Genomic DNA, 11,929 nt, shown 5'->3' with positions numbered 1-11,929 from the left:
TTGTTATATCTGATAGATGGTTCGATATATATTTTTGAATTTATTCTAATATATATTTTATAAATTATTTTGATTTTTATTTCTTGAATAAAAATTGAAAAAAAATTTAATATTTTAATTTTTATTCGGAAACAAAATTTTTAAAACAGAAAAATAGAACTATATTTTGTAAAAATATTAAAATACATATGATAAAGGAGTAGAATAGTTTATAAAAAAGTGGACGAGATGAGAGAGTGACATTTACGTATCAAATACAGCTAGCGGAAGTATAAATTAACAAAACTCAACTCACTATCATTGCCCGGTTTATCTCGGTTTTCTTTTTAAAATTTCAGGGTTATTTGGTTGGGTAACATCAGAATCAAGAGGAGTATGAAATCATCCAAATACATACGTAGTGTTTTGGTTAGATTTTTTTTTTTTTTTTTTTGCTAGTTTGGTTAGATTTTTTTAAGTACACGGATTATGAGTTTTGAAACTCTAAATGGAGAGGTGGGTTTGAGATGGGCTACGAAACTAATAATATATTTTTTATTCTTCAAAAAAATATTATTAATAATTAGAAAAATACAAACAAATGTTAATAATAATAATAATAATAATTTTTTCTTTAATAGGATAATTTAATTTATCAATAACATAATAATATTTTTCAAAAAAAACATAATAATGTTTTAAATTCAATAGCTTCATTCCAATACTCAACCAAATACATGATATCAGAATCCTAGCCCGATACCGCTTCACAAACCAAACGACCCCAGCCGCCCGGCATATATTTAATTTATATGAGTGTTTAAATGGGATAAATTTTGCATTTGAAAATAATGAATAAATTTGATGCAGATGCTTGGAACATCTTCTAGAGAAGAGTATATTTGTACACCTAAAACGTTTGCACAAAATAGCGATGAAACACGTGCATGTAAACGCGGAACAAGAAACAATAAAAGCCACACTTTGAAGCTATAAACACTGTGACCCGATCAAACACTATTTCACACTCTCCCACCTTTTCATCTTCCTCTGTTCTGTCTTACATCATATTTGATCCTTGTGTAATTTAGCTGAATTTCAAGATATAAAAAATGGGTAGCCCAGAGAAGAAAGTGAATAGTGGATTCTTGTCAGCTATGAGCTCTAGTTTCTCAAGATTGGGGATTGCTATGGGGAGATCTGTTAATGGGTATGTTAATTTGTATACGATCACTTGTATAATTATGCTTTTTTTAAATTATTTTTATCTGATTCTTTATGTGCTTTAGTTTTGATTATTATATATATCTGATTATGTGTGTGTTTCTGTGACTTGGGTCATGTGTTAGATTTTTTATAGTGATTATTAGTCAATGGATTATACTGATTGTGTTGATCAGTGTAATATTTGAAATTCTATTTGAAGTTATAAGATTTTTAAAGAATTCATAATATCTAGACTGAATGCCAGCATTTTTGGGAAAAGTTGAGTTGTTAAGATATGCAAGCCTATAGTTTTCACCTCTGCAGAGTGCTTTATTAACCTCCTTGTTACCTCTTCAACTGTGTCAATATGACGTTACCTCACCTTCACAATCATGCTTAATCACTATTGTGTAGTCTATGCTAACTATTGATTGTCGATGGTTTAGAAGTGTTTGTCTTGTCATTTAAAACTTTAAAGACTTATGAATTGTTTAGTGGCATGTTCCCATAAATTTCTACGACTAATTAATTAACATCTTCAATAAGCAGTGCTAGGATACTACACGCTCTTTTGAAAGGTTACACAGCATCTTTTATGAATAGTATTAGAATGTCAAACGCTTCTTCTGATATATAGTTTCTTTAAATTTGTTGCTTTTTATTTCGGAGATCTTGCTAGCTTCTAGAATCTTTGACCTAGGACCCGTAAGCCTTCTCTTGCCAAATTTTTGAGATGTTCGAGGAGCTTCAATGGTTATAACATGCTTATTCGCTTCATTGGTTTTTGGGAACTACTACTGTTTTAAGATATATTGTAACGACAAGTACTTCGTTGTCGCCCTCATCCTGTTTTATATTTCTAGGTTACTTGGATATGAAGGGGTGGAGGTTATAAATCCAGAAGGTGGCAAAGAAGATGCAGAAGAGGAAGCCCGTAGAGGAAGATGGAAGGACGAGGTAGGCTGTAAACAGTTATGCTGGCCATATTTTCTTATCTTCTAATTTATTAGAATTAAGCTACATTAATTATATATAATTAGAACCAATACAAAACCATGTGAATACATCTACTGCTAGAGTCTCAAGCTCTCGGCTTATTGCCATCAAACTTTTAATTACAAACAGCGGGCTGGCATATACTTGCTCTTAGGAAATTCTAAATAGAAGTTGAATGAAGTATTATGTTTATAATATTCACCAAGTTGCAGGGGTTAGTAACTTTGAATAACAAGTCATGTTCCAGGGAGAACCATTAGAGAGAGAACCATAGAACCCTTACCTTATTAGGTAAGGGTTCTGCAGCAGAACTTAAGTATTAGTTGGGGTTCTGCAGCAGAACTTCACAAAAAAAATGTCAATATCTATGAATTATTTTTTTAAATTATTTTTGAACACACACAACGATGAAAAAACATGAAAATAACATGTATTTAGATTTAGATACTAAAAATCTATTTAAAATTTAGGGTTCTGCAGCAGAACCCTAGTGGTTCTATGGTTCTATTTTAAGAGGTGGTTCTCTCTTGAGCGCGACCCTATATATATATTTACATCTTAATAAAAGGATTATCTTAAATATAAAATAACCTTTTCTTTCTTTGCTAAATTATATAATAATTCTTGTAGCGGTCTATATGAAGACTTCTAATAAAATAAGTATGTAAAGTTCATTTATATTCTAGTTTTGCTTAAGACATAAAACAAAGTTGGACTAGTATATGTTTTAATATTTTTATTCTTTTGAGGTTTCATCTTGTAACATTTGAACATTCATTTTATCACTTTCTGTATCTTAATATTATCCTTGTGTGTCTGTGTATTTGCAACTCAAAGTAAGGATGCTTATAGTGGATCTTGGATGTACCTATTAGTTAGCAATTAGCAGCTTTCTCTAATATGCTGTCTGGACACGAGCACATATCACTAAATCATTGAGTAAAGCAAACAGTTGCTTAGCTAATAGTATAACCCATTTATATGAGCAGCAGGGGGTTTTAGTGTGCTTGTATTTAGATTATAGTTTTGAAAAACAGTTTATCAGAAAGGCGTGATAGAGGTACTATACAGTCACTGGTATGACTTAGTGATCATAGAACCGGAAACCCCCTGCACTAGTTCTCTATCGTAGGCATATTCAGAGGCTGTCTTTAATTTGTTTTTAACTTGCACTTTGCTGTCTAACATATGTAAAAATATGTTGTTTAAAGTAAATTTCTGCAGAGATCACAGATAACTTATTACTTGCCATGTGTTTTTACAATAAGTTTGGTCGTTTCTTGATTCTTTCTGCATATCCATGACAATATTTTTTTGTAGGAACGTGACAGTTATTGGAAGATGATGCAAAACTATATTGGATCTGATATAACATCGATGGTCACTCTTCCTGTCATGATATTTGAGCCAATGACCATGCTTCAGAAAATGGCAGAGGTTTGTTATAATTTAATTGCTACTATTTGTTTGTTGATTTTTAATGTTTTGTGAAATGTGACCCTTGTAATTTGTCACATTTCTTGAGACAGTTGATGGAATACTCTCATCTCTTAGACCAAGCAGATGAATGTGAAGATCCATACATGCGATTGGTTTATGCATGTGAGTGTACTATAGGACTGGTACTATAATGAAATTTTGCAAATAAACATGTAGAATACTTATAAAACATCTAATTTAATTTCTTTTTCAGCATCATGGGCGATTTCTGTATACTTTGCTTACCAACGCACCTGGAAGCCCTTTAATCCTATTCTTGGAGAGACTTATGAAATGGTCAATCACAATGACATTACATTCATTGCTGAGCAGGTGGGCAGACGAGACCTATATCAAACTATGATACAAATGACTTGGACGACACTATTTCTGTAAATTCTAATATATTTTGAATGTATAGTGATAAATTTTTCACATTAATTTTATTTACTTGTAATATATTAAAATTTGAAACATTACAGGTGTGTCATCATCCTCCAATGAGCGCAGGCCATGCTGAAAATAAGCATTTTACATATGATATAACATCGAAATTAAAGACAAAGCTGTTAGGGAATTCTGTGGATGTGTATCCCCTTGGAAGGTCAGTTTAGTACTTTGTTATTGACTAGTATAACATTAACTAGTATGTCACTCTATTATTCTGGATTACAACAATATAAAATTTGCATTAAGTCTTTAATTTCAATATTTTTTGGAACAATAGGGAAATAGAATAACACAGGACTGAAATTGTCTTTTATTTTCACCGCATATTGTATTAGACCCTCTTTTTTACCGTTTGATGCTAGTGCTGGTGCAGATTATGAATTGATTTCATCTGCTACACACACACACACACACACACACACACACACACACACACACACATGCAGGTTTGATGTATATACCATCCTCATCATCTTACTAGTTCTTTGGGAGATGCTTTAAATTTTCTCAGCCCTTAGGCCATAGCTCTTAGTTATTGTTGCATGAAGCTGTGCGCCTGTGACCAGATTATATGTAACTGAAATATCTGCTTGCAGGACGCGTGTATCACTTAAAAGAGATGGTGTAATTCTTGATTTAGTTCCACCTCCTACTAAAGTTAACAATCTGATATTTGGACGAACATGGATAGATTCACCAGGAGAGATGGTAATGACAAATATGACTACTGGAGACAAAGTTGTGCTCTATTTTCAACCTTGTGGCTGGTTTGGGTATGTCTAAATCTTATTATTCCTAAGATGCTGTTTCTGCCGTCATATGCTATTTAAGTTACCTTAATCCCGCCTAACGTTTTTACTTAAAATATTTTTGTTATTAGAGTTAAGAGTTGTTTATTATATTTACTTTATGCGAGGTGTTCTTATTAAATAATTTTTGTTGGCCTCCAGTGCTGGTCGATATGAAGTTGATGGTTATGTATATAATGCTGCCGAAGAACCTAAGATACTAATGACTGGTAAATATAATGAATCCATGAGTTATCAACCATGTGATATGGAAGGGGAACCACTTCCAGAAACAGAACTAAAAGAGGTAAATTTTCGAATATTTCACTTTTAGAAGGTCCGACTATGTGAATCCACATATATTTCAAATTATAAATACAATAAAAACAGAACGCAGAAAGAAAACCTATCATGAGGATAAGATCGTTCTTTTGCTTTATGATATGAGTGTTAAAAATGTACAGGTCTGGAGAGTAGCAGACGTCCCTACTGAAGACAAATTCGGCTATACATACTTTGCACATAAAATGAATAGCTTCGAAACAGCCCCTAAAAGGTTTTTGGCTTCAGATTCCCGCATACGTCCTGATAGATATGCCCTTGAAAAGGGTGATCTTTCTAAAGCTGGTGCAGAAAAGAGCAGGTTCTCTCTCTCTCTCTCTCTCTCTCTCTCTATCACACACACTCACACACTCATACACACACACACACCAATGCGCACTTCATGCGAACGCATACACTCCTAAACATTCACAAGGACGTGGTTCTTTTTAATGATTAAATTTGAGACTCTTTAGTTCCATTCTTAGCTTATAACTGCGAGTCGACCCACTTTGGAATCTCTATAGAACTGATTAGATATGTAGAGATGGAAAGGAAGTCTTAGTGGGGTTGTGAGTGCGTCCACTGTCCTTTAGATGATTTGATAGGTATTTTGGTGTAGTGAATTTAATAATCCGTCATCTCTGGAGTTTGGACCTTGTAATTCTTGCAGAAAGAAAAATGTGGATGAATTGTTTGTAAATTTGATTCTATAGGTAAATGCATTCTATGAAATTTGTTTTTTTGGTTATGCCTCGCGAAATAATTTACTTGAACAATTGGGGCGAATTTTCTTTTAAAAGTAGTAGAACCTTGTACAGATCAAGTTTGTTCTAAGCAAAACCTTCCATATTAATTACTATGTTTATATAACAAGACCGAAGGTTGTAAATAAGACGTGTTATGTAAAACCTATAGTCAATTCAAAGGTACCATATAATCGGTTTTGCATTCTAAACTTGAAGCAGCTTGTTTAATGCTTCAGAAATTGCCAGCTAGACCTTTGCACATTAATGACCTTTATAAAGCTATCGAGATGTCAATGATAGTTTCTATGCCAATCTCCAAAGCTACATAAAAGCTTTTAAAGATATTTGTGGAAAATTAAAGTTTGGAGTACTAACAATTGAAGTGAAACCTCAGCATCAAGTATTAAAATATTGCACTGCTAGACTGAAATATCAAATATTAAACTTATGTGTTAAGATTCGCAATTACCCATACTGGCACAAAGTTGCAATATCTTCACGCTGGGGATTTAGTATGCATCACCCATCATATCTAAGGAGATAAAGGAAGATTAATAGTGGCCTAATTTTTTGCATGTGCACTAATCTGTTTATTATTCATGTCTATGCTTTGTTAGAAAACATAAAGATGTTTTTATATGTAATGTGGTTATATATAGGTGATTGGTCAAATATAAATTTATGTAATTAATATCGAAAGGTGCAATTCTATTTTCTGCCCTAATCCTTAATTAAAAGATTTCATGAACTCTTCCTTGCATTCTATATTCATATCCTGCACCTGTGTTTTGTGTGTGTGGCTTCTGAGAGGAGCGGAGTTTAATAAAAGTCAGGCATGAAAATTTAATCGATATCTTTAGCATTGTAGTCTGATGGATACCCCTCACCTTTGTTACAAGGTCAAAGGTTCGAGTTGTGGAAGCAGCCTTACCCAAAAGAAAAATATATGATGAGAATAACAGTTAATAGTTGTGTTACGGAATCGTATATTTAACCTTTTTATATGATTTAATAGACAAGAATACTTTTAATTTTTGTCTGTTTTCTGTTGTACTCTTTTTTACCAATCAGGTTTTGAATATTTTTAGTGTCCCAAATATTCTCAGATGTATCTATAGTCTATAGAGACAGCATCTGGTCTCAGATTAGTTTTGAGATGATGAAATTTACAGATTGGTCTGGAGCTTTGCAGCCTTGTAATAGAAAAATATACCAGAAAATAACTTTGATGTTTATATTAAGTCCTTGAATGGTATGTTCATGGTAGTCACCAGCATCATAACATCTGCAACCATTTAGCAATGTCCTTAGTTTATAGCCATGTAGAGATTTTCGCTGCCCCTGTCCATGTAATAATTAAGTTCTTGATGATTGTAGTCTTTCTTGTGTACTGCAGCAAGGATCTTGATTGTTTTCTAATAATTAGCCTTCTCAAAAGAAAACAGTGGCATTGCAAATTTTAAGGGCCTGATCATCTATCTGCTCTACTTACCATATATTGAAATTTGCATACTCTTAATTCCTTTGCAGTTTAGAGGAGAAGCAGAGGGCTGAAAAAAGGATGAGAGAAGCAAAAGGCGAGAAGTTTAGGACAAGATGGTTTGATCAAACTGATGAATTAGCGCAAACACCTTGGGGAGACTTGGAAGTGTATCAGTATAATGGTAAATACACTGAACATCGAGCAGCTGTAGATAGTTCGGATAGCCATGTTCCTGAGGATGTCACATCAATAGAGTTCAACCCATGGCAGTATGGAAATTTGGCTAAAGAATGACATTGACATATCCCAGGGTGTGATTAGATACTTTATGCTTGATGTTTTTTATGAAATTTTCTTTGTAGCACCTACTAATTGTACATACTTAGAGTAATGTGTTCTGTTACCCCAGTGGCCCAGTTAAAATAGGAAATTAACAGTGATAGTGTTGCAGCCCAGTTTTTGGTCTCAATTAATGTGGTTAGACTTATTCTTTTATATCATAGACTAACCTAGTGATGCCCCTTGTGGGTTGAAAGTAAACTAAAGATCAGTGTGGTGGGTATTGAGGATCATATTGAGTGCTGTTAAAAATATGTCTATCATGTCGAGTTCTCATATACAAACCTTAAATTCTCATCAGTACTATCAGCTTGTGCCCGAGAAGCAACTCAACTCTACTATGTCTTCCTATGTTTTGAGCTAGACTTAATGGTATTGATGGCGACCAAGTACATTTCTTTCTGTTTTCTTTTCTCTTGAGGAAGTGTAGACTCTCAAGTTGCAGCTATCATATTTTCATGTTTGTGTATAGATCAGTTTTGAACTTGCCTTCTTCTCAGTTAACCTTTTGTGTTTCAACGCTTCAACGTGCTGTAGCATCATTCTAATCGGGTTGATTTTAAACTATGACTAGCCATCCATTATAACTTAATAAAGAGTACGAAGTAAACTTTTGAAGTACGCTTTCGTCTCAATAGTAGTTTGTGAAATCTGACATGACGCCATTGTTATTGAAAAGAAACTGAAATCTGCAGTTCTGCATACTTGAATCCTGTTAACTACTAATTTTTTTAGAGCTTCTCAGACTTTTTAGGCTTTTCAGTTCTGCTCCAAAGCTATTAAGCATTCAAGAACTTTACCAAGCATGGATCAGAGAAGACCCTTCTGTTTGCAGCATTCAATTGCATCATCATACATTTGCTCGAGTCCGTGTCTAAATATAAATCCAGTGTCCAACAGCTTCTTTGAAGAAAGTCGAACAATTTTAGAATCTTTGAGCTTTTGGAACCTTGAAAGAACACAATGATGGCTATCAGCCTATCACTAAGTTGATTCTTCTTGAGCGTTAATCTGAAAAAGTTTTTAAAACCAAGAATTTACCTCGCTAATGATACTTCATATTCAGGATATCTTTCTCTAAGAAAGTTAGGAAAATCTTCAAGGGTAATATCAGCTCCACAGCAAATGTACCTTCCTCTAGCATTCAGATATTCAAAAAGGAAGATATGTGCAGTAGCCACATCATCCATATGAACGAAGGAGGTAATACCAGGAAATTCAAATGGATTATCATCATCTGCAGATTGAAACATCAAACAAACGAAACGCAAGAGTCATAAACTTCGCGAAAATCATAGCTTTTTTACCAAGTGCTAATGACTACATCAAGCCATGTAGATGAGCCAAGAGGGCCTTATCTGCATCCATTATAACAAAACACTAACTGGTATGAATTTTCAAAACTTTCAGAAGCAGCTGTCGGAGGCTATAGTTTAACAAGAACAATCTGAATTCGCTGAAGACGTCTAGAATGCTTTATGTTCTAATATTCATTCCCATGTACCAAAGGGTGCTTGACGTATAATCAGTTTTTAACTAAAACTCTAGGAGAAGAAAAGTTAACTGTAAAAGCAAATTTCATACCGATTATCATTGACATTGAAGTGCGCACTGAGCCTGGGAAATGAGGCGTGATGAAAGGACCATGTATAAAAGGTGGAAGTACAGTGACAAGATCCAGTCCATGTGTTTCTGCAAATTCTAATGCTGCTCTTTCGGTTAGCGTCTTAGAAATGTAGTATGATTCTCTTACCGTCTTTAGAGATCTAACAACATCCACGTCGGTCCATAACGTCTCATCCAGTACACCCAAATCTTTTCCACTAAACATCACTGTGGTTGCGCTTGAAGTGTACACAACTCTCTTCACTGTTTTTGAATCAAGGCATGCCTGTAAAATGCTTATGGTTGCATTGATTGATCTTTTTGTGATTGTTTCTACATCTTCTTTCACCTCAAAATCAATAGTATGAGCAAGATGAAACACTCCAACGCAACCTTGAATCGAATCATTAAAACTTTCTGGTCTGTCAAGATCTGCAGTGAAGATCCGAAGCCTCTCCGATGCTCCTGGCAGGTTTGTTAGGTAGCTAATATCCTTCTTCTGATCTAAAAGTGATCCTAAACATATTAGTTGCCTAAAGGAATGAACACATTTTGACTACTCACAGCTCAATTCCAACACGAAAATGGGGAAGGGGATGAATCGAATAGAAACATAACAAAAATTTCATCATACATAACAAAGAAAATTTTTATCAACAAAAATCATTTCATCCTGGTTCAATGTACAAGTTCATAACATTGACAATTAGTGTTTCAAGTCTGCAATGGATTGAAACATCAGATGATAATTTATGACCTATGGCTGACTTATGACTGAACGTCACTTATGCGATAAACTGATAGCTTAAAATGTCTTTGCATAATTTTGACTTGATTTAGTAGTTATTAAAAATATAATAAAATAATAATAAAAGTTATTTATAGATAATTTATCTTATGAGTAATTTTTAACAGAAAAAGTTAAAAATAAAATAAAATTCACCGAAAAAAGTACCTCAAAATAGCTTCTAGCTTTAAGTAAATTTCTGGCTTACTTCTGGATTTACGCCGACCTCTGACTTATTACACAAACAAATATTTTTCCGCTTTGAGTCGAAAATGACTTAAAGCTTGGCTTACGAAACAGATTACACCGAAAGAATCACCATAGGAGTTGTCTGTGTTTGGAAACATATCACAAAGTTACCTGCATGATGAAGTCTAGTAGTGGTGTTAACAGCATAACCATGTTGAAGAAGCCTCATGATGAGCCAAGAAACTACATATCCTGTTCCTCCGGTTACGCAAACAACTCCTTTCTCCATGTCGTTTGTAAACAACCACCTGTAGATTCGGCCGCCTTAGGTAGAATTATTGTGCGCAAGTGTTTAAACAATCTTATTCTGTCCGAATAAATGGCAATCTACTTTGACTTGTTTACTCTCTCCGTCCCAGTGAATTGTATACAGTTTCCTTTTTGGGACGTCCCAGTGAATTGTATACAGTTTCCTTTTTGGGACGTCCCATCAATTGTATACATACCTAAAATAGTAAATTTTTATAATATAAAATATTATCATAATTGCTAAATGCAGTTCAAAATTGCTTAATGCAGTTCGCGTCAATTACTATTCGATCCTTGTTATGATGGTATTCTCAAATGACATGTATATGACTTGCATCCATGTAAACATTAATTACTCTTCCCGTTTTCATTTATGTGCCGGTTTTCATTTTTATTCTGAACTATTTGTTCTCGTTGTGTTAGTATTTAGGGGCTGGTGTTGTATCATGACTTTTAATGACAAATTTTGGGAGGATGATTTTAATGGATTTTATAGACTTTTAATGACTCTCGTTTATTTCTTAAGATTTCAAAAACAATTCATGACTCCCGAGACAATGACTTTTAAAAACTTTAACAGACTTTTTTTTTTACGAATTCATAACTTTGAAATACTTTAATAGACTTTTATTAAAATCATAAATAGCCTCTCTGAAACCCTCTAGACCTTTTGCTATACCCTCTCGATCTTCTACTATACCCAAGTTGGGTGTATATACTATAATACTGTTTACTGAATCATATTTACAAACATAATGTTAATTGTGACCTTGTATCAGATTTTCGTATTCACTTTTGATACTATAAATTTACGGATTTTAGAGTTCGAGAATTATGTGTTTTTCACTCTTCATATTAATATTAATAATGATGTGTTTTGATACCATAAACTGACTGATATAGCTCAAGTACGTAGAGTTGTTGGAAGACTGATCATGTTGCCTTTAATACTGCAACATTTTTGGTCTACTTAAGTAGTGCTTCTCGTCGATACAGAATTCTGCTTCACTTGATTCAGTCACTATATGTGGATTGTTAAGTTTGAAGGTGTACGGGTGTTTAATTGGTAGGTATGGCCTTTGAATGGCATATATGCGTGATAGGCTCTGAATGTAGCTGAATTTTCGTTGTATGCTTATAACAAGATTGAGATCTTCAACAATCTGTATAAATTAAAAATCATGAGTAGAAGCAAGTAGATCTATATGTATGTAAAAACACAGAATGATAATAGAAAATCATAATAGAG

General features: G+C 33.6%; 2 protein-coding genes across 6 annotated transcripts; one reads left to right on the top strand and one right to left on the bottom strand.

Annotated features, from left to right (window-relative positions):
* Positions 1-909: 909 nt before the first annotated feature.
* Positions 910-7,946, top strand: LOC108215843 (oxysterol-binding protein-related protein 3C). Of its 2 annotated transcripts, none has more exons than XM_017388434.2 (10): positions 910-1,189; positions 2,049-2,142; positions 3,502-3,618; positions 3,711-3,783; positions 3,875-3,993; positions 4,143-4,264; positions 4,707-4,883; positions 5,061-5,205; positions 5,363-5,541; positions 7,499-7,946. In XM_017388434.2, the coding sequence occupies exons 1-10, from the start codon at positions 1,092-1,094 to the stop codon at positions 7,743-7,745; spliced, it is 1,371 nt and encodes a 456-aa protein (XP_017243923.1). In that variant the 5' UTR covers positions 910-1,091; the 3' UTR covers positions 7,746-7,946. The 2 variants fall into 2 exon arrangements, with proteins under 2 accessions (XP_017243923.1, XP_063948370.1); XM_064092300.1 differs by lacking the exon at positions 910-1,189 and adding an exon at positions 1,807-1,938.
* A 450-nt stretch (positions 7,947-8,396) lies between these two features.
* On the bottom strand, positions 8,397-10,760 carry LOC108215844 (vestitone reductase). 4 transcript variants are annotated; one of them, XM_064092301.1, is made up of 4 exons: positions 10,543-10,760; positions 9,375-9,911; positions 8,832-9,027; positions 8,397-8,760 (listed from the first exon to the last, which is right to left on the bottom strand). In XM_064092301.1, the coding sequence occupies exons 1-4, from the start codon at positions 10,658-10,660 to the stop codon at positions 8,601-8,603; spliced, it is 1,011 nt and encodes a 336-aa protein (XP_063948371.1). In that variant the 5' UTR covers positions 10,661-10,760; the 3' UTR covers positions 8,397-8,600. The 4 variants fall into 4 exon arrangements, with proteins under 4 accessions (XP_063948371.1, XP_017243924.1, XP_063948372.1 ...); XM_017388435.2 differs by having other exon boundaries at positions 9,375-9,899; positions 10,543-10,757; XM_064092302.1 differs by having other exon boundaries at positions 8,397-8,739; positions 10,543-10,756.
* Between the last annotated feature and the right edge of the window lie 1,169 nt (positions 10,761-11,929).

Source organism: Daucus carota, chromosome 4 (assembly GCF_001625215.2).
Source record: "Daucus carota subsp. sativus chromosome 4, DH1 v3.0, whole genome shotgun sequence".
Classification (NCBI taxonomy): domain Eukaryota; kingdom Viridiplantae; phylum Streptophyta; class Magnoliopsida; order Apiales; family Apiaceae; genus Daucus; species Daucus carota.
Note: the sequence above shows the minus strand (reverse complement) of the source record. Positions and strands in the feature narration are given on the sequence as shown.

Excerpts from the sequence above, each read along its gene's own strand:
- LOC108215844 (XM_064092301.1), bottom strand. The coding sequence starts at position 10,660 with ATGGAGAAAGGAGTTGTTTGCGTAACCGGAGGAACAGGATATGTAGTT. Across the intron at positions 9,028-9,374 it reads TTCAATGTCAATGATAATCG|ATGATGATAATCCATTTGAA; the intron begins GTATGAAATTTG and ends TTCAATCTGCAG. Across the intron at positions 8,761-8,831 it reads TATGAAGTATCATTAGCGAG|CCATCATTGTGTTCTTTCAA; the intron begins GTAAATTCTTGG and ends ATAGGCTGATAG.
- LOC108215843 (XM_017388434.2), top strand. The coding sequence starts at position 1,092 with ATGGGTAGCCCAGAGAAGAAAGTGAATAGTGGATTCTTGTCAGCTATG. Across the intron at positions 3,619-3,710 it reads TGCTTCAGAAAATGGCAGAG|TTGATGGAATACTCTCATCT; the intron begins GTTTGTTATAAT and ends TTCTTGAGACAG. Across the intron at positions 3,994-4,142 it reads TTACATTCATTGCTGAGCAG|GTGTGTCATCATCCTCCAAT; the intron begins GTGGGCAGACGA and ends GAAACATTACAG.